The 25320-nt window shown below is 45.3% G+C and overlaps 1 protein-coding gene across 1 annotated transcript; it reads right to left on the bottom strand.

Moving 5' to 3' along the window:
• Nucleotides 1-10586: 10586 nt before the first annotated feature.
• LOC306734520 (L-amino-acid oxidase-like) lies at nucleotides 10587-17837 on the bottom strand (the record flags this gene model as incomplete). Its single annotated transcript, XM_079215877.1, has 13 exons — nucleotides 10587-11388; nucleotides 12171-12304; nucleotides 12602-12670; nucleotides 12921-13122; nucleotides 13200-13312; nucleotides 13773-13996; nucleotides 14354-14411; nucleotides 14889-14957; nucleotides 15342-15464; nucleotides 16577-16796; nucleotides 17079-17327; nucleotides 17455-17561; nucleotides 17736-17837. 13 exons carry the CDS (start codon nucleotides 17835-17837, stop codon nucleotides 10587-10589), a joined length of 2472 nt encoding a protein of 823 aa, XP_079072003.1.
• Between the last annotated feature and the right edge of the window lie 7483 nt (nucleotides 17838-25320).

Below are 25320 nucleotides of genomic sequence, written 5' to 3'. Positions count from 1 at the left end.
GTTATCTACTGACATAATGTAACACAGTTATCTACTGAGACTACTGACATCCTGTAACACAGTTATCTACTGACATCCTGTAACACAGTTATCTACTGACAGTTATCTACTGAGACTACTGACATCCTGTAACACAGTTATCTACTGAGACTACTGACATCCTGTAACAGTTATCTACTGACATCCTGTAACACAGTTATCTACTGAGACTACTGACATCCTGTAACAGTTATCTACTGACATCCTGTAACACAGTTATCTCCTGACATCCTGTAACACAGTTATCTACTGAGACTACTGACATCCTGTAACACAGTTATCTCCTGACATCCTGTAACAGTTATCTCCTGACATCCTGTAACACAGTTATCTACTGACATCCTGTAACACAGTTATCTACTGAGACTACTGACATCCTGTAACACAGTTATCTCCTGACATCCTGTAACACAGTTATCTACTGAGACTACTGACATCCTGTAACACAGTTATCTACTGAGACTACTGACATCCTGTAACACAGTTATCTACTGAGACTACTGACATCCTGTAACAGTTATCTACTGACATCCTGTAACACAGTTATCTACTGAGACTACTGACATCCTGTAACACAGTTATCTACTGAGACTACTGACATCCTGTAACAGTTATCTACTGACATCCTGTAACACAGTTATCTGCTGAGACTACTGACATCCTGTAACACAGTTATCTCCTGACATCCTGTAACACAGTTATCTCCTGACATCCTGTAACACAGTTATCTACTGACATCCTGTAACACAGTTATCTACTGAGACTACTGACATCCTGTAACACAGTTATCTACTGACATCCTGTAACACAGTTATCTACTGAGACTACTGACATCCTGTAACACAGTTATCTACTGAGACTACTGACATCCTGTAACACAGTTATCTACTGACATCCTGTAACACAGTTATCTACTGAGACTACTGACATCCTGTAACACAGTTATCTACTGAGACTACTGACATCCTGTAACACAGTTATCTACTGACATCCTGTAACACAGTTATCTCCTGACATCCTGTAACAGAGTTATCTCCTGACATCCTGTAACAGAGTTATCTCCTGACATCCTGTAACACAGTTACCTCCTGACATCCTGTAACACAGTTATCTACTGACATCCTGTAACACAGTTATCTACTGAGACTACTGACATCCTGTAACACAGTTATCTACTGAGACTACTGACATCCTGTAACACAGTTATCTACTGAGACTACTGACATCCTGTAACACAGTTATCTACTGACATCCTGTAACACAGTTATCTACTGAGACTACTGACATCCTGTAACACAGTTATCTACTGAGACTACTGACATCCTGTAACACAGTTATCTACTGAGACTACTGACATCCTGTAACACAGTTATCCACTGACATCCTGTAACACAGTTATCTCCTGACATCCTGTAACACAGTTATCTACTAAGACTACTGACATCCTGTAACACAGTTATCTACTAAGACTACTGACATCCTGTAACACAGTTATCTCCTGACATCCTGTAACACAGTTATCTACTGAGACTACTGACATCCTGTAACACAGTTATCTACTGAGACTACTGACATCCTGTAACACAGTTATCTACTGAGACTACTGACATCCTGTAACACAGTTATCTACTGACATCCTGTAACACAGTTATCTACTGACATCCTGTAACACAGTTATCTACTGAGACTACTGACATCCTGTAACACAGTTATCTACTGAGACTACTGACATCCTGTAACACAGTTATCTACTGACATCCTGTAACACAGTTATCCACTGACATCCTGTAACACAGTTATCTCCTGACATCCTGTAACACAGTTATCTCCTGACATCCTGTAACACAGTTATCTACTAAGACTACTGACATCCTGTAACACAGTTAACTACTGACATCCTGTAACACAGTTATCTCCTGACATCCTGTAACACAGTTATCTCCTGACATCCTGTAACACAGTTATCTACTGAGACTACTGACATCCTGTAACAGTTATCTACTGACATCCTGTAACACAGTTATCTACTGAGACTACTGACATCCTGTAACACAGTTATCTACTGAGACTACTGACATCCTGTAACACAGTTATCTACTGAGACTACTGACATCCTGTAACACAGTTATCTACTGAGACTACTGACATCCTGTAACACAGTTATCTACTGAGACTACTGACATCCTGTAACACAGTTATCTACTGAGACTACTGACATCCTGTAACAGTTATCTACTGACATCCTGTAACACAGTTATCTACTGAGACTACTGACATCCTGTAACACAGTTATCTACTGAGACTACTGACATCCTGTAACACAGTTATCTCCTGACATCCTGTAACACAGTTATCTACTGAGACTACTGACATCCTGTAACACAGTTATCTACTGAGACTACTGACATCCTGTAACACAGTTATCTACTGAGAATACTGACATCCTGTAACAGTTATCTACTGACATCCTGTAACACAGTTATCTACTGAGACTACTGACATCCTGTAACACAGTTATCTACTGACATCCTGTAACACAGTTATCTACTGAGACTACTGACATCCTGTAACACAGTTATCTCCTGACATCCTGTAACACAGTTATCTCCTGACATCCTGTAACACAGTTATCTACTGACATCCTGTAACACAGTTATCTACTGAGACTACTGACATCCTGTAACACAGTTATCTCCTGACATCCTGTAACACAGTTATCTCCTGACATCCTGTAACACAGTTATCTCCTGACATCCTGTAACACAGTTATCTACTGAGACTACTGACATCCTGTAACACAGTTATCTACTGACATCCTGTAACACAGTTATCTACTGAGACTACTGACATCCTGTAACACAGTTATCTACTGACATCCTGTAACACAGTTATCTACTGACAGTTATCTACTGAGACTACTGACATCCTGTAACACAGTTATCTACTGAGACTACTGACATCCTGTAACAGTTATCTACTGACATCCTGTAACACAGTTATCTACTGAGACTACTGACATCCTGTAACACAGTTATCTACTGAGACTACTGACATCCTGTAACACAGTTATCTCCTGACATCCTGTAACACAGTTATCTACTGAGACTACTGACATCCTGTAACACAGTTATCTACTGAGACTACTGACATCCTGTAACACAGTTATCTACTGAGAATACTGACATCCTGTAACAGTTATCTACTGACATCCTGTAACACAGTTATCTACTGAGACTACTGACATCCTGTAACACAGTTATCTACTGACATCCTGTAACACAGTTATCTACTGAGACTACTGACATCCTGTAACACAGTTATCTCCTGACATCCTGTAACACAGTTATCTCCTGACATCCTGTAACACAGTTATCTACTGACATCCTGTAACACAGTTATCTACTGAGACTACTGACATCCTGTAACAGTTATCTACTGACATCCTGTAACACAGTTATCTACTGACATCCTGTAACACAGTTATCTACTGACATCGTGCAACAGTTATCTACTGACATCATGCAACAGTTATCTACTGACATCCTGTAACACAGTTATCTACTGAGACTACTGACATCATGTAACACAGTTATCTACTGACATCATGTAACACAGTTTTCTACTGACATCCTGTAACAGTTATCTACTAAGACTACTGACATCCTGTAACACAGTTATCTACTGAGACTACTGACATCCTGTAACAGTTATCTACTAAGACTACTGACATCCTGTAACACAGTTATCTACTGACATCATGTAACAGTTATCTACTGACATCCTGTAACACAGTTATCTACTGACATCATGTAACAGTTATCTCCTGACATCATGTAACAGTTATCTCCTGACATCATGTAACAGTTATCTCCTGACATCATGTAACAGTTATCTCCTGACATCATGTAACACAGTTATCTCCTGACATCATGTAACAGTTATCTCCTGACATCATGTAACACAGTTATCTCCTGACATCATGTAACAGTTATCTCCTGACATCATGTAACACAGTTATCTCCTGACATCATGTAACAGTTATCTCCTGACATCATGTAACAGTTATCTCCTGACATCATGTAACACAGTTATCTCCTGACATCATGTAACACAGTTATCTCCTGACATCATGTAACAGTTATCTCCTGACATCATGTAACACAGTTATCTCCTGACATCATGTAACAGTTATCTCCTGACATCATGTAACACAGTTATCTCCTGACATCATGTAACAGTTATCTCCTGACATCATGTAACACAGTTATCTCCTGACATCATGTAACACAGTTATCTCCTGACATCATGTAACAGTTATCTCCTGACATCATGTAACACAGTTATCTCCTGACATCATGTAACAGTTATCTCCTGACATCATGTAACACAGTTATCTCCTGACATCATGTAACAGTTATCTCCTGACATCATGTAACAGTTATCTCCTGACATCATGTAACAGTTATCTCCTGACATCATGTAACAGTTATCTCCTGACATCATGTAACACAGTTATCTACTGAGACTACTGACATCATGTAACACAGTTATCTACTGACATCATGTAACAGTTATCTACTGACATCCTGTAACACAGTTATCTACTGACATCCTGTAACAGTTATCAGAGTAAAAGTTTGTAGCGCACCGCTCCGACAGATGGTCTTTAAAGACCGTAGCTTTAGCCATTAAACGGCGCACTATGCTACTTCCGTTTCAATCCCGTTTCTCGCCTTCAAAAGAAAAGCACCTTATCTCAAAACAGGAAACCAAATACATTTTGCTTACGGCAGACAAAAAACATGCAACAAAAACATTTAAATTGATTGACAAACCGTTTCTAACTTTATAAAATATTGAGTTACTTACACAGTTCATTATATTGATGAACTGGTGCTGCTTCACATGTTTTGACTGTTTCTGATATTTTTTTTACATTACTGTTTGAACATGGACAAAAGAAGGACTGGCTGTTCATGCTGTTCCCTGATAAAAGACAAATGTTTCTTCTGGTACCTGTTCATAAAAAAAGAGAGAAAACTGATTTATATACTGTTGTTAACTTGCTGTTGTTCTGATAATATTACTTTAAAATAAAAGCGTGCAATACACTAGTTATTACTTCATTATTGAATTTGTCGCGTAATGCGATTAATCTCAGAAAAATAATGCGATTAATCAGTTAAATTTTTTCAACTTTGCCCAGCCCTAATAAAAACCTATCCATGTCATTCACTTGTATGAGATAGATAGAGAGATATATATATATATATACACACACACACACACACATCTTCAATCTATATATCAGTTAACATACAGTGAACATTAGTTGGTCTCCAAAGTTAATTAAAAAAGGACAAATCATTCACTCAAATTAGGTTTGTTAACTATTAGATAATTATTTAGACTACTAGACATACATGCACATGTATTTGAGACAAACCTTGTTTTCCTTTGAGGATGTGTCCGTGTCCTGTCTCTCCCACAGACTGCTGTACCCTGCCGTCCTGTCACATGATGTATTGTTCAAGTAGGCGTGTCTGGAAAATTTACAGAACTGGGATTTGCATTTTGCAGAAACAACAATGAGCACCTGATTTCGTAAATTATCTTTCCAATCCAACACTTTGACAAGGACCAGATGTCTCATCAACTCTGGGTTGGATTGTGCAGGATGGAGTCTGAAGAGACCTTGTTCAAAGTCTAGGTGATGCCAGCAGCTGCTCGGAGCCTTGGCTAGAAGGCAGGTGATGCTCACCATGAGGAAAGCACCAAACACTGATTCCCTTCAATTCCTGTCTTTACATTAAACATTAAATTGCTAATTAGTAGCCCACAAAACCTAAACACCATTGTTCCCAGTATGACCATGATGGTACAGACAGTCCTCAGCTTTGCCGGGTCAATCCGTTGCTTAGCCCCGCCCACCTTTCCCAGCCCTAGGCGAATCAGTGCAATCCGACAAGGGGGCAGAAGACAAACAGGGTTTAAATACAAGAGGAGGGTAACGAGGAACAGGTGGAAACACTGAGGGCAGCACAGGTGAAAGGAATGCACAAGCAGGGAACAGGGCAGACAGACAATCACAAGGGAGGAAGTGCAGGACCACAGAGGACACACAAGACAAGGACTTCACAATAACAAAAGACACCAGACAAACCAACATCGTGACAGAAAACAACAAGTTCGTTTTTGTATTCACAAAATAGTGCATTCTACAGATAGCAGGTGTTGCTCTTCGGTCATCGGTATGATTATCAATAAATATGATGTGAGTCAAATAGCAGTTCCATGTCTGAGGGACCCAATATGTTGAGTTAAGAGAGACCTCTTACGCTCATTGTTTTTTTTTTTTTACAAATCTGCTACTTTTGTAATGTGTTTTATTGTAGTGTATCATATGTGTGTTGCATTGTGCTGTTACAGTGTGTAGCATTGTTTTGATATCAGGTCATTACATTGTAATAACCTGCCTACAGAGGGGACTACAGACACTTATTCACTTTTTTTCAGAGAATTAGATCACAATCGATACCACTCCTGTCAACACTTTATATCTCGACAACAAGACTCCAAGAAGTCACTGCAGCTGGCCAAGAACCAGTCCGACCAAGAACCAGTCTGGCCAACAACCAGTCCGACCAAGAACCAGTCTGGCCAAGAACCAGTCCGACCAAGAACCAGTCTGGCCAAGAACCGGTCTGGCCAAGAACCAGTCCGACCAAGAACCAGTCTGGCCAAGAACCAGTCTGACCAAGAACCAGTCCGACCAAGAACCAGTCCAGTCAGTAGCTGTCAGCCTACTCCTGTGTGCATACCTAAACAGGCCTAAACAGAATCACAAGGTTATAGCTATTTTATAATGTAATTGTTTTTCACAAATACACTACATGTATTATAATATTTTTTTCCCTATTATCTTATTTTCTCATTGCCTAGCTCCTGTCTTGTCTGTTCCTCAGCTTCTGGCCGGCGGCTTCGCAGCTGGTAAAGCAGATTTCTTGTCCAATCAGATTTCACCTCTGTTTCTCTCTATGGTAGAACAGCGGGTTAAACTACATGGTGGCGGCCTACTCGGGGTTCTGTACGTGTGATTCCTCACAGAGACAAGGATCCGCAGCAGCAGCACCCTAAATCTGCACACTCCGGTACAGTAGGTGGCGGTATGCACCTAGTCAAGTTGTGTCATGATGTGGGTGTGTTTTCTGTTCCTGTTTTATTTTGAAGGTCCTTGCCTCTTGTGTCCTCTGTTCCCCTGCACCTCCTGCCCCTCTGATTGTCTGATTACCTGCCCTGTCAGCTAATTGTTTCCTGCTGTGTCCAATCGCCTGCCCCACCCTTGTGTATTTAAACCTGTTTGTCTTGTGCCCCAGTGTGGGATCATACTGTGTTTTGACTGTAAGTAGACTGTCACTGCCATGGCCCTGCTGATGGAACCGGCCTGGAACCGGTCCTGCCAGCTGCCATGGCCCTGCTGATGCCCCTCCTCTCTACCTCCTTCTGCTTCATGGGTCGTGGCTATCTGGATCATGGACCATGCCTACTACTCATTATATGAATCATTTCTGTCACATTCATTGAATGTGCTGTAACTCTGTTACGTTATTCATTCTGGCCACATGACATCTATTGCTTCTGTCCATCCGGGGAGAGGGATCCTCCTCTGTTGCTCTCCCTCAGGTTTCTTCCCCTGTTTTCCCTGTGAAAGGGTTTTTACTATCTTTATTGGGGGAGTTTTTCCTGATCCGATGTGAGCTCCCGGGACAGGATGTTTTGTTACAAATTGTAAAGCCCTCCGAGGCAAACTTGTATTTGTGATGTTGGGCTATATAAACACTCAATACTAAATAAACTTAAGAACAGCGGCCTGCAGCGGCTGATAGTCTGTGTCTGAGACGGCGATCAGCTGCGCCTGTGGTGATCAATGTCCGTGGCTCGAGAAGCTCTCTAAATAAATTATTTCTTGCCGGCAAAATCTATATCGCCGCGTACAGGAAGTCATGATAATGTAAAGGATGGATCTTAGCGATCTGAAAGAACTCTCTCCCTATAAAACTAAAACTAACTAATATCGCTCCTTCATCAATGAGGAAGTGAGCTGCCTTTTTTGTCCGGTGGGAGTGTCCAGCTTATCCAGTGAAGTTCAGTAAGCCTGTCCAGGAGCAGGTTTAAATTTTTGGCTGTGTTGCTATGGTGATTTAACTAAACTTGCTTCGAGAAACCGAGAAAGCCTGACCTACGTCATCTTATCCTGACAATTAGCCCGCTAACTCAGTAAGCCAGGTACGAGAAACAGGGCCCAGATTGAGAGACGGTTGTTTTTTTTGTCATCAAGCTCTCTAAAACGTCTCTCATCTCCTGGGTCTTGCTGTAAGCATTGAAAAAATGATTTATTGAATTATGTTTTTGAGGGATTTTCACTTGAATGCAAACACTTGATTACATATTTCAGTTTATTCTTAAAGCCCAATATCACAAACGATGAACTGATTAGATTTTGTCCATAACTCATTTATTTATATGCTAATTATGAATTATATGTTCCACAAATCAAATCAAAATCTATCACCTTTCTATGATTCCAACCTCATGTGACGATAGACTTTATAGGAATGTGTGGCGATGTGGGTGGAGTCTGTGAGTGGGTGGAGTCTGTGATGTGGGTGGAGTCTGTGTGTGGGTGGAGTTTGTGAGTGGGTGGAGTCTGTGAGTGGGTGGAGTCTGTGATGTGGGTGGAGTCTGTGTGTGGGTGGAGTCTGTGATGTGGATGGAGTCTGTGAGTGGGTGGAGTCTGTGATGTGGGTGGAGTCTGTGTGTGGGTGGAGTCTGTGAGTGGGTGGAGTCTGTGAGTGGGTGGAGTCTGTGTGTGGGTGGAGTTTGTGAGTGGGTGGAGTCTGTGAGTGGGTGGAGTCTGTGATGTGGGTGGAGTCTGTGTGTGGGTGGAGTCTGTGAGTGGGTGGAGTCTGTGTGTGGGTGGAGTCTGTGAGTGGGCGGAGTCTGTGTGTGGGTGGAGTCTGTGTGGGTATATTTATATATACATATATATATATGCATATATATGTGAAACACTTGCACATGTATCTAAACTTTTTATATCTTTGTAATCATATGCAAGAGATTCAGTTATGAATGTATAAGTGTTCAACAATAGTGTTTTATATATGAGCGTGCATTGATAGTATGTATGTATGTGTAAGTGTTTCAGTAGTGAGTGTGAGAGTGTCTCAGTAGTTATGGCCTAAACGGCCCCTCGTATCTTCACTCTGACACTGATAACACCATTAAATCAACTGAAAACATTACGATCCTTTGTATCAATATTTGAAGTACACTTTTATTGGAATGTTTGCTAAAAACTGTCCGGACCAGAAAACAACTCTGTTAATCTGATCATGTTTACAGACACAAACTCTGTCATAAGTCTCTCCAGCTGTTAAAGCCGACAGACAGCTGATCCAGATGTGATCAGCTGTGATCAGATGTGATCGGCAGCGCAGTCATCAGAAACCGACGTTGCTTCACGTGACGCTTCAGAGGAAAGGACGCCTCATGTCTGTTAAAACATGTTTCCTCGTGTCCTCTCTCCTCGCTTGGTTTCCTTGCGTCTCTCCACGCATCCCTAGTCTAAGACGCAAGGAAAATATGCAAGTGAAGCAGGGATGCAATTAAGAGACTTGGGATGCACCCAATGACCGGGTGGGAAAGTCTGAGGGGCCATCTAGTTGATGGATGGGGTATGGCAGGTCTGGAGAGTTCCTAAATTCCATTAGTCTGGGGCAAGTGAGGGGTGTCTGGAGACCAAAGCGATCTTCAATTGTTTAATTATATCAACACATTATTGCACCAGTACCCACTTTGTGTCGTGTTACCAAGCATCCACTTGTTAATCAGTCCAAATGATCACATTTGCAACGTGATGGGTGCATTCATCATTTATATAAATAAAGTACTGCATGTACCATTTATCATTGGCAGCCATTTGTTTAAGTCATAATTGTATTTCTGTGGATCACAGCCACAATAAACAAATGTACCATGTGACTAACATACCAGTGTCCCCTGATTTATGTACTTACAATACACAAGTTTTGGGGTAGAAAGATAATGAGGAAGTAAATATTTGTATTAATTAACTGACACTTTGAAACAAGAAGGATCCTGAGTTCAAATCCACCAGCTGGTTGCTCAAGACATACCGGTTACATAACTGCTAACTCTACATGAACATTCAGGGTTTTCTAAGAGTCACTGATAAGGAGGCGTCCTCACAATGTGAGCTAGGATTGGCTGGATGGGAATGTTGATGACTGAATGTATATTCAAATAAAGTTTGTTGGACGATTGTTTATTAAATTGATTAATTTTACTTGTATGTTATGAAACAGAAACTTAATGTTGCACAAACAGGTTTTGTTGATTCATATTCTATGACAGAAACATTTCAACTTATAGCACATTTCCTTGGCTTTAGCTTGATATGTTGCACCTTTTTGTGTTTATTAATACCACAATACACAGTTGCTTCGACTCGGTCATCCAGAAACCTAGAGGTCATCTCGTGGTGGACTTTTAGCGGTTTTTGTGGACTCTTTGTTAATATTCCTAGCAGCTCTGATTGCAGATTTCATGGATGTCTCGATCCAAGCGTGAGGGAAGGCCGTGTGTTCCCCAGCAAAGTGCACCCTGCCTTCACTCTTGAAGAGCTCTTCAGCGTACTCTACATGCTGGTAGGGCGTGAAGAGAGCGAAGGCGCCCAAGCTGTGAGGATCCTGGCTCCACTTCTTCACAACCACTCCTGTGCAGAGAGACTTGACGTGATCCCCATGGATCTTTGCTAAATCTTTCAGAGCCATCTCTTTAAGGTCTTCATCGCTCACTCCTAAGAAGAGGAGGGAGTCGTCAGACCAGGTGTAGGAAGCCAGGAGGACGCCAATGGTCTCATTTTTCTGGAAATTGTTGGTGGGGTAGTAGATGTAACGTGAGGGCCCGTCAGTGATGCTCTTTCCCCCTTTGATGCCGTCCTTCTCCCAGAACCTCTCACTAAAGGTGAGGATGATTTTAGTGGAGCTGTCGTAGTGGGCTGCCCTCAGTGCCTCCATCTTTTTAACGGGGAGTGGTGGATCAAAGTCCATGAAGAGGGCAGCTTTGGTTGTGGTTGTTACCAGAACTCTGTCGGCTGAAATGTCTTTCAAAGAGGGCGGTTGGCCTGTCTCATACGAAACAGTCACACCTTCCTCTGACTGCTTGATGAGCTTGACCTTGGAGTTGAGGATAATAGGGGTCACCTTGAGGTCATTACCAAGAGCTGTGGGGAGAAGGTCCGACCCACCAGTCACTTCTGAGTATCTTAAAAACAGAAAGACAAACAGATACTCTTATTGAATACATTCTAGTAGAGCGACTTGCAGATTTGCAATATGTTCATGTGCTGTGTTTTAGCAACCACATTTATCGTTCAATATTGAGATGATTATTAACTGTTTGAAAGATGCAGACTGGGAGAGATTCGTTCTAGGCGGCCAACATCAGAATCAAGGTTTGATTTATAACTGGAAGCCATTGTCTATAATACAACAAATCTAAGACAGACTAACAAACTAACATTAATCAAATTAGCCGAACGTTTGGCCTTCCTTTCGTACATTTCCTGCTCAGCTCCAACAAAGTCAACAATCTGCTGGTGAACACTGTGGAGCATTTAGCATTAAAAGAGCTGGATATATTGGTGGAAATCACGAGGCAATTGTTTCTCAACAAGCTCGCCATAACAACTTTATATGGTCTAACTATGTAAACGCTGTTTGCAGAACAGAAGTGGTAAAAAGTCAAAATGTACTTTGATGCTACATGTCCACCATGGAATTACATTGACTTAGTTCAAATCATTCACAAGTGATTGGTTTCCTCATGAAATAAGTTAACAGCTGATGTACATTATATATATATATATATATATATATATATATATATATATATATATATATATATATGTATATATATATATATATATATATATATATATATATATATATATATATATATAGAGGGGATTTAACAATTTTTATTCTACTGTGCAAAAATGTTTTTCCCATATTGAGTAGTTGACAGTGTGGGATGTTGGGCCTCACTTCACGTCATCATTGACGTCAGCCTGGTCATAGATCATCTCCGTCAGCGCCGTGTACATGAGGCTCTGTTCATTCAGCAGGTCTCCAATCATCCTCACTGCTTCTGAACTCAGACCTTCTTCTACCAGGTAGTCCTGTGAAATGAACAAATGTCATGCAGTCAAAACCAAAAGGCTTAAAATGTGTCAAAAATATGTCTACTTAACGATTTTCTGTCGTGACGTTTTTATACATTAGTAATCATATATTTATGGAAACATTAAGGATGGAGAACCTGTTCTCCAAACACACGCTGAAGCCACGTTTTTCTCCTAAACATTAACTGCCCGTTTCAAACCTATAGTATGGTTGTGATTCACATCATTTATTTTACTCATAGTTTCATGGCGTCATTTTACTCATAGTTTTCATGGCGTCACATTGTGTTTTACCTTCACAGAATAACCACTGTATTTTGCCAGTGCATCCTCGCAACTGTTTTCCATCACAAAATCTTTCACCTGCAAAAAAAGCAAAGGAAAAAGATCACCTGCATTGATGAAGTCAGTTGAATCATCTATTGAAAGGTAGGTAAAGTGCAAAAGCTTGTCAAGCTGTGCAAGGGAATTAATAACCAAAGGTCAATGTGTGAAGTCGTGCAACTTTCTTGTGCTGACAATTCACTTCATGTGTCCGAATGGCTAAAGCAGCAGGTTTGTGGTTTTCAGTGAAGACCTTTGGACTCCATCTTTCCTTCTTTCTCTTACGTACCGTCTTCAAAGCTTCTTCTAGCAGTTGGTCGGCTGATTTCCCTTTTTCCTCTACCGTCACGTTGTAATTGAGGATATCAGGATTGTTTTTCACTTTCTCCGTCTTCGCCAGCACCCCATTGACAAAGTAAAAGGTCTCGGGGTCATCCATGATGAATTCATTCAGTTCGACCTTCAGCGTTGCAGCAAACCAGTGGACCATTCTGTTGACAGAGTTAGCTTTTAACAATCATGTCAGTCTGAGAGGGTCAATAATTTGATTGGAGTTACATAAACTCACTTGTGGGAACTTGGGATCCTCATGGCTCCCAGATCAGCATACCAGTTTTCTTCCTCATTCCTGTAGGTCTCCACTCGTCCTCCAACACGACCGCTAGCCTCTAATATGGTCACCTTGTTGAACAGATTCATACGAATAGATAAATACACGCAAGTCCATTATTGTAATGTTTCAAAGGTCATAGATGTACACATACATGACATTTGGTTTCTGCACTTAACCCATCCTTAGTGATTAAGGAGCAGTGGGCTGCTGGGGAGCAACTGGGGTTCAGAGTCTTGCCCTAAGACACTTCGACATGCGAACTATGGGGAGACCAGGGATTGAACCTGCTACCTTCTGGTAGCAGACCAAAACGAACTAGCTGGAGTGTCTTTTGATATTCACTGCCCATACTACGTACACTAAATACATGTGAATGCAATGCAAACTCATTGCAAATGATCACAAACTAACCCGATCAAAGGGGGTCGGAGGAGCTGAGGAGAGACCCTGCAGGTTAATCAACTGGCCCTTTTCGTTGTCCAGTGGTTTTATAATAACATGTGTAGCACATGAGCCTGAAGCGCGTACCTGGTGTCCTGCTTGTTCCAGGAGCCAAGCAGCCGTCAGTCCAGCCATGCCAGCTCCGACGATAACAACATGATGGGATGTATCTATGGAAGGGAGGCCGTTCTCTAGAGTGTCCAGGAGCACTTCGTAGTCATCGTCCTTCAGACACATAGCCAGATGTTCCTTCGGGCTGACACCAGCAGCATGGCCGGGGTACCGCATGAGAAACAGCACACTGACAGCAACTGGAAACACATCGAGAGTGAAACACACAGAACTCCGTCATAAGCGATATTTCCCCCTCTTTGAGGTTTGATTGAGCAGACTGGATCGTTATATTGCAGCACGGAGAGATTCTATGATACCGTCTTCATAGTTTGCTTGCTTTTTCATATGTTTGACATTTTGCACTTGATATTGTTATATTTACCACGATTATTCCATCTTTGAGACAACTACAGATTTGTTAAAGACTTTAACTTTACAGTTACTGAATTAATCAAAGCTCTTCAAAGTAAAGTGTCACGGCCCGGCTCAGGCGCCGCAACAAAGTACACGGAAGACGCAGCGTTCCGAGCAAAAAGGCTTTATTAGGTACGCACGAGGGCTGGCGAAACCCACAAGCGGCCGAGAATGACGGGTGCGTCTCATCACGCCGCCCTGCAGAAAGCAGAGGGACAGACAGACAGACAGGTAAGCAGACAGACAGGTAAGCAGACAGATAGACAGGGGAGCCGTCACACCCTCCCCCATAAGAGCTGGGTCCTGACGGGAATCCCAGCCTAAAAAACCCAACTGAGCCTAAATAAAGCCCAGAGGGAACTAATAACTAAGATCACCCCACTAGGGAGCCCTGGACAACGCGTCCACAACCACATTGTCCGTGCCCTTGATGTGCCGAACATCTAGCCAATATGACTGTAACAACAGTGACCACCTCATCAACCTCTGATTAGGACACTGCAAGGAGTTTAGAAATGTCAAGGGGTTATGGTCGGTGTAGACCACCACAGGCACCACCCCCGAAGCGATGTAAACATCAAAATGTTTTAGCGCCCAAACCATTGCCAGCGCCTCTTTCTCTATTGTGGAATAATTCAGCTGATATGAATTGAATTTCTTCGAAAAGTAACTCACTGGCTTAACAGAACCCAGATTGTCAGCCTGCAGAAGGACAGCCCCCGCGCCCACGTGACTAGCATCCACCTGAAGGGAAAAGGGACGGTCAATCTGCGGGATATAGATACAGGAAAGTCAGACAGAGGCAGCAAGAATTTACCTGCAACCTTTTCCCCATCTGTCTGAGACCCCGGTCTCGCAGCCGCCATCGCCTAAGTCACTGCACAGGCCGCGAATCCCTCAGGACAACCCTGGCCCTTTACGCCTGGTTCTGACTTCAGTAGCACAGGGGCCAACACTGGAGGAGGCACATCTGCCCAGACTCGTGCACCCCCCAAATCGTTACCCAGGATGACAGCAACTCCCTGGATTGGAAAAGCCGGGCGCACAGCTAGCGCAGCCTCACCCTGGAATAAATCACATTGGAGTTTTACTCGAGTCATACGCCCCGGTGTCCCTCAAAATCGTCACTGGCACCGCCACCTCACTTCCCACCATGGACACCACACCTTCACGGATAAACGGCAGGTAGGGCTCCAAACCCACCATACCCGAGTCCTCTACCCGCACGTGAGGACCGGCAGGAGCGACAATCTGACGAACGGGTGCGGCTAACCCAACGCCCTTGGGGTGGAACTGGGAAGCAGCCTTTTTTGGCTGGATCCTCAACAACGGACAGTCTACTTTCCAGTGGCCTTGTTCATGACAATAATTAACGTGTTCCCCGCCTGGCGGAGGTTACCGCTACCCCTAGCCCTGGGTTCCCCAAACCCGTCTTGGTGCATAAGCACATAATCGCCAGCAAGCGCTGCGGCCGCAGCAGCATCTGTTATTTTGTGTTCACTGATGTACACAGCCACACGTGAGGGAACAGACCTTTTAAACTGCTCCAGGACCATAAGGTCACATAACTGCTTAAAATCCTCTACCTCTGATGCAGCGCACCAACGAGTGAACTGGACATTCAGATTCCGTGCAAACTCCAGATGACTCTGACCTTCTTCCTTTTCCATGTTCCTGAACCGCTGCCGGTAGGCCTCAGGAACCAATTCATATGCCTTTAACACCGCCCCTTTCACCAAAGAATATCACTGACTGGCCGCATCAGTCAATGAGGAGTATGCCTCCTGTGCCCTCACAGTCAGCACGCACTGTAGCATCAGCGTGCGCGCTGAATCCGGCCACTTACGTGAATCAGCCACACGCTCAAACAAAGAAAAAAACAACTTCGGATTTTTTTCAGAAAACGTTGGCACGAGCCTTAAAGTCAAAAAGTCAAAGTCAGTTTTATTGTCACCGATGATCCTTCCAGCTGCATTCACTATGCGCTGCAGGGCTTTCCTGTTGTAGTCTGTGCAGCTTCCGCCCCACACAGTGATGCAGTTGGTCAGGATGCTCTCGATGGTGCCACGGTAGAAAGTGCACATGATGGATGGGGGGCTTCCTGCTTTCCTCAGCTTGCGGAGGAAGTAGAGGCGCCTCTGGGCTTTCTTTGCCAGCAATGTTGTGTTGGCTGTCCACGAGAGGTCCTCGCTGATGTCCACCCCCAGGAATTTGGTGCTGCCGACCTGCTCAATGTCCGCACCGTTGATGGTCAGTGGTGGGTGTTGAGTGTGGCCTTTCCGGAAGTCAACAACAATCTCCTTGGTCTTGCTGCTGTTTAGCAGGAGGTTGTTGTCTCCGCACCACGTGGTCAGAAGGTTGACCTCCTTCCTGTAGAGGGTTTTGTCATCCTTGGTGATGAGACCTATCAGTGTTGTGTCGTCTGCGAATTTGACCATATGGTTGGTGCTGTAGCTGGTTCTGCAGTCGTGAGTCAGCAAGGTGAAGAGCAGAGGACTGAGCACACAGCCCTGAGGGGCCCCTGTACTCAGAGTGATGCTGCTCGAGGTGTTGTTGCCGACACGTACTGCTTGTGGCCTCTCACTGAGGACGTCCAGCAGCCAGTTACACAGCCAGGTGTTGAGCCCCAGCTGGTCAAGTTTGCAGACGAGTTGTTGTGGGATGATGGTGTTGAATGCTGAACTAAAGTCAATGAACAGCATTCTCACATACGAGTCTTTTTTGTCAGGTGGGTGAGGGCTGGGTGGAGAGCGGAGCAGATTGCATCCTCCGTGGACCGTTTGGCACGGTATGCAAACTGGAAAGGGTCCAGGGTGGGGGGGGAGAATGGATTTGATGTGCGACATGACTAGTCGTTCAAAGCACTTCATGATTATGGGGGTCAGTGCCACTGGACGGTAGTCATTGAAGCAGGACGGAGTGGGTTTCTTTGGCACAGGTATGATGGTGGTGGCCTTGAAGCATGGCGGAACAACAGCTTGTCTCAGAGATGTATTGAAGACATCCGTGAAGACGTCCTTAAGCTCCTCTGCGCAGTCCAGCAACACACGACCAGGGATGTTGTCTGGACCTGTTGCCTTGCGGGTGTTGATGGTGGAGAGAGTCCTCTTCACGCTGGTAGCAGACAGGCACAGAACCTAAGTTGCCTAAGATGTCAAAGTCATCCCCAGGCTGTTCTGAGGGAGACAACTTCCCCCTTAGCCCAGCAGCAGCCAGCTTCCCCTCTTTAATCAAGTCTAGCCTAGCCTGCTCCACCTCCAACTTTGCGTTTTCCATTTGTTGGTGCATCTTCGCCACAGCCACCTCCTTCTCCAACTGTGCCTGCACCTTAAATCTATCATGGTCCAGCTGCAACAACAATAATTCCTTTTGTTGGGAAAAGGTTAAGCTAGATGTGGCGAGGGGCGGAGCACTTACGTCCTCCTGGAGCACAGCTGATGCACCTTCCGTTAACACTTTTCTTTCCTCCAACCCCAACCTCAAAACGGCCTTAACTCTGTCCTTCAACTGTTTATCACCCACGTCAATGCCATAATATTCTGCTATTTTCAGCAGTTGCTTCTTCGTGCAGAGATCCAAATTCTTCTCCGAAGGAGAAGCCACGAAGTGGTCAACACTCTCCATAGCCAAGTGTGTCCGAAACCATCAACGGGAGAAAAATAAATAAATAAATGAATGAAAGCTACCGGTGTGTAGTCCACAGCCAATGACGTATCAGCAGCGCGCCCCTCTAGCTGACTACCTCCCCACCCACTAACTAAAACAATAAACTCAACCCTAGTCTTCATGTGGTTAATGGCGGCGGGTATTTATGCACTGGAGCCCAGTGGCGAGGGAAAGCAACCAGCAACTGGCGACTGCCCTGCACCATGGAAGTGCTCCCGAGACGAGTCGCTCTAGCCGCGGTCCCCACAGCACTACCAAAACAAAAAACAACAAATGACGAAACTCAAAGAAGTAACGCCGCTGTACCTGACAGGGGAGCGCCGCTTCAAACTAAATCAAAATCAAATCAAACCACACGGAACAAAAGATCCCGGACGAGCCCCCACATGTCACGGCCCGGCTCAGGCGCCGCAACAAAGGACACGGAAGACGCAGTGTTCCGAGCAAAAAGGCTTTATTAGGTACGCACGAGGGCTGGCGAAACCCACAAGCGGCCGAGAATGACGACAACGTAGAGCCTCCTGTCGCTATCGAGAGACCCTTGGCCGGCCCAGAGGCGGAGCTTTATTCCCCCATGAGCACCGGGCCCAGGTGCGTCTCATCACGCCGCCCTGCATGAAGCAGAGGGACAGACAGACAGACAGACGGGTAAGCAGACAGACAGGTAAGCAGACAGACAGACAAGCCGTCACACCAGGGTACCGCATGAGAAACAGCACACTGACAGCAACTGGAAACACATCGAGAGTGAAACACACAGAACTCCGTCATAAGCGATATTTCCCCCTCTTTGAGGTTTGATTGAGCAGACTGGATCGTTATATTGCAGCACGGAGAGATTCTATGATGCCGTCTTCATAGTTTGCTTGCTTTTTCATATGTTTGACATTTTGAACTTGATATTGTTATATTTACCACGATTATTCCATCTTTGAGACAACTACAGATTTGTTAAAGACTTTAACTTTACAGTTACTGAATTAATCAAAGCTCTTCAAAGTAAAGCTCCTACCTTCTAAACCTGCAGCTCTTTTTTCTTTCTCCCAGAAAATGAGACTTGTATTTTTTTCAAAACTACTGTGCTATCCCCTCATCCACAGTTCCAATTGAATTCATTTAATTGCTAAAGTACCGTAGCCCTTGTGAGAAGATACGTTAATAATTCCGTAAACTCCTCAACATGACTAAGCGATTATAACAATTCACTAAAACGCTCATAAGTTCCCCTAACAATGGCGGATCAAAGTAACTTCCCTGTGACCTACGAGACGGTGTGAGTCTAGCAGTCACAGCCTTGTCTGATCAGTATTGGTGTCTCTGCACCGCGAAGCAGGACCCAGAGTTTGTTCTTCTTCTTTTTGGGGCGTCTTGAGGTTCTGCGATCTCATTGGTCCTCAGACTCGTTAGATGACTCATGTGGAAGGAGACGGTCAGTTACATACCAAGTTTGTCATTGTGAGAGCAAGATTCAGGTCAAAGTAGGTCATCTTTCAAATTCTGAACCGAAAAACACGGTCTTTGGACTGAATATGCTTCATAACATGTCAATGCCTGTTTATTATTGCAGATTTAGATGATTTAGGTCTAAATCTTTCTAAAGATTTGCAGTAATACTCTGTGGGATGATGGAAAGGCATCGCCGGCCACGACTACATTTTATGCTTCACAGAACACGTTTAATTTACTCTAATACATAAAGTCAAAAATCACTGACCGATATTTATACTACTCCTCGCGATCTGTACTGACACTCATTGTTTCATCACCCAGCATGCAACACTCATGGTTTGGATGTTGCTTGCAGGTTTTCAGAGCTTTTTGGGGATTTTAGGATATTCTGCCTTGATTTGAATCCAGAACACCGGCACTCGGGGGGTGTTCTGGATTTCTGTGCGGCCCGGTACCTGAGGACCTTACGTCGCCAGTTCGCAGACGAAGCCGTTTTTGAGCGTGATTCGACAGCATGGCACCAACACGTAAATCCTTTAAAGGAGTAATGTTATTATTAACATGTGACAAAAATACACCTGGGCCGGCAGAGTCAGTTCAGGTTCTGTTACTAAACTTACTGTTTTGTTATGCACCTTCAACCCCCGCCCTCATTCTACCCTCTGATTACAGTTTCTTTATTGTGTGGTCTTTCTCTGCTGAGGTATATTCCTTAAGGCTCTGTAGTTATACGTATCATCAGATACTAGCCCAGAGTTAAGCATATTCATCTAGCAAACTATGCCTACCCTGGAGTAGTACAATAGCCAGTATTATTTTATTTCATGTGTCCATCCAGGCAACTTGGTGGAGCCAAATGTTATGAAAAAAAACATATATGATGTGATTTCTTTGTAATCGTCCAAAATAATGTTAAGTGTGGGTATATTTCCAATTAAGCCACTGACTGGTGGATACGTGCGATGCATTGAGTGGGCAATGCGCCGTATTGAGTGGGCCGGTCTGACAGTAGCTCCCGGGCCACTTTTTCCCCCAGTCCGCCCCTGGCTGCGCCTGCGGTGTATGAATGGTTGATAATCTGATGTGGCTCCTTCATGGTAGCTCCTCTCATCAGGGTGTGAATGGGTGAATGATGTCATGTAGCGTTAAAGCGCTTTGAGTGGTCGGAAGACTAGAAAAGCGCGATACAGATACGGGTCCGTTACCATACGATCAGAGTTACAAATAGCTTTGCTTTTATCAACTACGCCGTCTGGTAGAGATTTAAAATGAAAACATCCATTTAAAAGTGCGGCATTGTTAAGCCCCTCCCACTGCTAAAAAAAAGAACATGCTGTTAACGCATGATACAATCATTGTCGGCATTAATGTGTTGAGGATTGGGAGTTATTTTCTTTTCTAAGTTCTTTTAATTTTTCTTTATTGAATATAACTATAAATGTTTTGAGTGAAATTGTCTTCTATCACGGCGCATTAATAAGCTGCAGTACATTCCTGTTTTTTATGACATTTATATATCACAAAGGTAGCAGCACCTGCCCGTCTATATGTGGAAATAAACAAGAACACCATATTGCTGCAACGTACTCACATAAGTTCCGGTCAGCTTCCAGCTCCGTCGTTGGAGGAACAGCAACAGCCTTCTGCTCGGTTTCCAGAGCTGCCGGCTTTTATTGAACGTTTGGATGGCAGGCGACTCCAAAGCTTTGGCTCACAAGATCTCCGTCGCTGCTTTTATGTTCGACGATTGCGTGCTGTCACATGGCTCCCAATACCCAATAGTAGAGGATCTGTGGTGGGGGAACGTTCTCCTATAGGAAATACATTTATCTCTGTTCTCACACAAACTTGTTTCACTGGTTTACTGGTTTTGTTCAGTCTCTCAGTCTCAGGAACACCAGTGAAGGAATGTTGAGCCTCTGATGTCTGACGCACCTTAAATATCTCCTAAACTCTCCTGAACTCAAATGCTGGGGTGCAGAGGATGAATGCCAAGTTAATCGCATTTTTGTAAAAAAAACTCTAGCTGTGAATTATCCTGACATTTATAAACATAAATTCAACATACTTTCGAAATTGTCTAAATGGCATTTATACAACAACACAAAGAAGATGGCTGCCTGTATGTCTCTCCCTCTCTCTCTTCATTACATATTTTAAATAACATGTCATCACCTGTTTGTCTGATGGGTCAGAGGAGAAGAAGCTGCACCGTCTGGGGCTCAGCTGCATGAGCACTAGAGGAGGAAGAGGAGGAGGAAGAGCAGCTGACCCTGGGCTCTGACCTCACTGAGCAATAATGGGGCGAAAGTATTTGCTTTCCACAATTTCAAGGTGACACAACTCATTTGTTTTGCAACATGCTAAAAATGCTAAAACGTGATGTCGTCTGTGGCGTGGTGAGGTTGATCCAATCTTGTGGAGCGGTGTGGTTCTTTGACAAAAAAAAAGATTATTGAAATATTGTTTTGTCATTATTTGAAAGAGAGAATGAGAAAGACAGTAGGGCAATAATAATAATAATATATATTTATTTGTATTGCGCTTTAAACAAAAGGTACTTAAGGCACTTTACATGGTAAAGACAAACAATAGAGGAAGCAACACAACAAGAAAGACACAAATAGTGAGAAACATAATACAACTAGTATCAAAGGTATTTATAAAAATAAAAAACTGTGACGAAGGCCTTCTTCTGGGCCGGGTCAACTTCCTGTTTGCCTCCATCACCTGGACCGGGCTGAGGAAGAGCTGAGGAAGAGGAGGCGTGCACCACTCACACAATAACACAAGAAGCACGCAGTACATGGTAAACCCCATTCATAGTGTGGGGGAAATGGTTTCAAAATCTATTTTGATGCACTCTCATATCAGCTGGAGACATTCCACATTTCACACATGATGATTTAACATAAATCCCATGTTGTTCATCACCTGTTATTATTATTTGTGAAATAATATGGGAGACATTCACAAATATGCACGTGTGTTTTTTCACAAATTAAAATGTTTTTTACATTTGATAAATGTCACCATTTTCTTCCCGCAAAAATGTAATATTTCAGAAAAAAAGTGAAAGCAACATATATTTTTTTGAGAACATTATCATAAGTTCAGTCAGTTTCACCTGAAGATTAAATGAGAAGTAACTCAATCTACATGAGCAGCTTTAGGATGCAGGAAGTGTTGCTGAAGTCCACCGCGAACGCAGCAGCGGTGTGGTTTCTCCAGCAGACCGACCTGCAGGATGCGGACGCAGCAGAACCCCAGAACCAGAACCAGGAAGAGGACCGGGAAGACCAGGACGCAGCAGAACCCCAGAACCAGAACCAGGAAGAGGACCGGGAAGACCAGGACGCAGCAGAACCCCTGAACCAGAACCAGGAAGAGGAAGAGGGCCGGGAAGACCAGGACGCAGCAGAACCCCAGAACCAGAACCAGAACCAGGAAGAAGACCGGGAAGACCAGGACGCAGCAGAACCCCAGAACCAGAACCAGGAAGAGGACCGGGAAGACCAGGACGCAGCAGAACCCCTGAACCAGAACCAGGAAGAGGAAGAGGGCCGGGAAGACCAGGACGCAGCAGAACCCCAGAACCAGAACCAGAACCAGGAAGAAGACCGGGAAGACCAGGACGCAGCAGAACCCCAGAACCAGAACCAGGAAGAGGACCGGGAAGACCAGGACGCAGCAGGACCCCAGAACCAGAACCAGGAAGAGGACCGGGGAGACCAGGACGCAGCAGAACCCCAGAACCAGAACCAGGAAGAGGACCGGGAAGACCAGGACGCAGCAGAACCCCTGAACCAGAACCAGGAAGAGGACCGGGAAGACCAGGACGCAGCAGAACCCCTGAACCAGAACCAGGAAGAGGAAGAGGGCCGGGAAGACCAGGACGCAGCAGAACCCCAGAACCAGAACCAGAACCAGGAAGAAGACCGGGAAGACCAGGACGCAGCAGAACCCCAGAACCAGAACCAGAACCAGGAAGAGGACCGGGAAGACCAGGACGCAGCAGAACCCCAGAACCAGAACCAGAACCAGGAAGAGGACCGGGAAAACCAGGACGCAGCAGAACCCCAGAACCAGAACCAGAACCAGGAAGAGGACCGGGAAGACCAGGACGCAGCAGAACCCCAGAACCAGAACCAGGAAGAGGACCGGGAAGACCAGGACGCAGCAGAACCCCAGAACCAGAACCAGGAAGAGGACCGGGAAGACCAGGACGCAGCAGAACCCCAGAACCAGAACCAGAACCAGGAAGAGGACCGGGAAGACCAGGACGCAGCAGAACCCCAGAACCAGAACCAGGAAGAGGACCGGGAAGACCAGGACGCAGCAGAACCCCTGAACCAGAACCAGGAAGAGGAAGAGGACCGGGAAGACCAGGACGCAGCAGAACCCCAGAACCAGAACCAGAACCAGGAAGAGGACCGGGAAGACCAGGACGCAGCAGAACCCCAGAACCAGAACCAGGAAGAGGACCGGGAAGACCAGGACGCAGCAGAACCCCTGAACCAGAACCAGGAAGAGGACCGGGAAGACCAGGACGCAGCAGAACCCCTGAACCAGAACCAGGAAGAGGAAGAGGGCCGGGAAGACCAGGACGCAGCAGAACCCCAGAACCAGAACCAGAACCAGGAAGAAGACCGGGAAGACCAGGACGCAGCAGAACCCCAGAACCAGAACCAGAACCAGGAAGAGGACCGGGAAGACCAGGACGCAGCAGAACCCCAGAACCAGAACCAGAACCAGGAAGAGGACCGGGAAAACCAGGACGCAGCAGAACCCCAGAACCAGAACCAGGAAGAGGACCGGGAAGACCAGGACGCAGCAGAACCCCAGAACCAGAACCAGGAAGAGGACCGGGGAGACCAGGACGCAGCAGAACCCCAGAACCAGAACCAGGAAGAGGACCGGGAAGACCAGGACGCAGCAGAACCCCAGAACCAGAACCAGAACCAGGAAGAGGACCGGGAAGACCAGGACGCAGCAGAACCCCAGAACCAGAACCAGGAAGAGGACCGGGAAGACCAGGACGCAGCAGAACCCCAGAACCAGAACCAGAACCAGGAAGAGGACCGGGAAGACCAGGACGCAGCAGAACCCCAGAACCAGAACCAGGAAGAGGACCGGGAAGACCAGGACGCAGCAGAACCCCAGAACCAGAACCAGAACCAGGAAGAGGACCGGGAAGACCAGGACGCAGCAGAACCCCAGAACCAGAACCAGGAAGAGGACCGGGAAGACCAGGACGCAGCAGAACCCCAGAACCAGAACCAGGAAGAGGACCGGGAAAACCAGGACGCAGCAGAACCCCAGAACCAGAACCAGAACCAGGAAGAGGACTGGGAAGACCAGGACGCAGCAGAACCCCAGAACCAGAACCAGAACCAGGAAGAGGACCGGGAAGACCAGGACGCAGCAGAGCCCCAGAACCAGAACCAGGAAGAGGACCGGGAAGACCAGGACGCAGCAGAACCCCAGAACCAGAACCAGAACCAGGAAGAGGACCGGGAAGACCAGGACGCAGCAGAACCCCAGAACCAGAACCAGGAAGAGGACCGGGAAGACCAGGACGCAGCAGAACCCCAGAACCAGAACCAGGAAGAGGACCGGGAAAACCAGGACGCAGCAGAACCCCAGAACCAGAACCAGAACCAGGAAGAGGACCGGGAAGACCAGAACGCAGCAGAACCCCAGAACCAGAACCAGAACCAGGAAGAGGACCGGGAAGACCAGGACGCAGCAGAACCCCAGAACCAGAACCAGGAAGAGGACCGGGAAGACCAGGACGCAGCAGAACCCCAGAACCAGAACCAGAACCAGGAAGAGGACCGGGAAGACCAGGACGCAGCAGAACCCCAGAACCAGAACCAGGAAGAGGACCGGGAAGACCAGGACGCAGCAGAACCCCAGAACCAGAACCAGGAAGAGGACCGGGAAAACCAGGACGCAGCAGAACCCCAGAACCAGAACCAGAACCAGGAAG

This window comes from Taurulus bubalis (assembly GCF_910589615.1).
Source record: "Taurulus bubalis genome assembly, chromosome: 3".
Classification (NCBI taxonomy): Eukaryota; Metazoa; Chordata; class Actinopteri; order Perciformes; family Cottidae; genus Taurulus; species Taurulus bubalis.
Note: the sequence above shows the minus strand (reverse complement) of the source record. Positions and strands in the feature narration are given on the sequence as shown.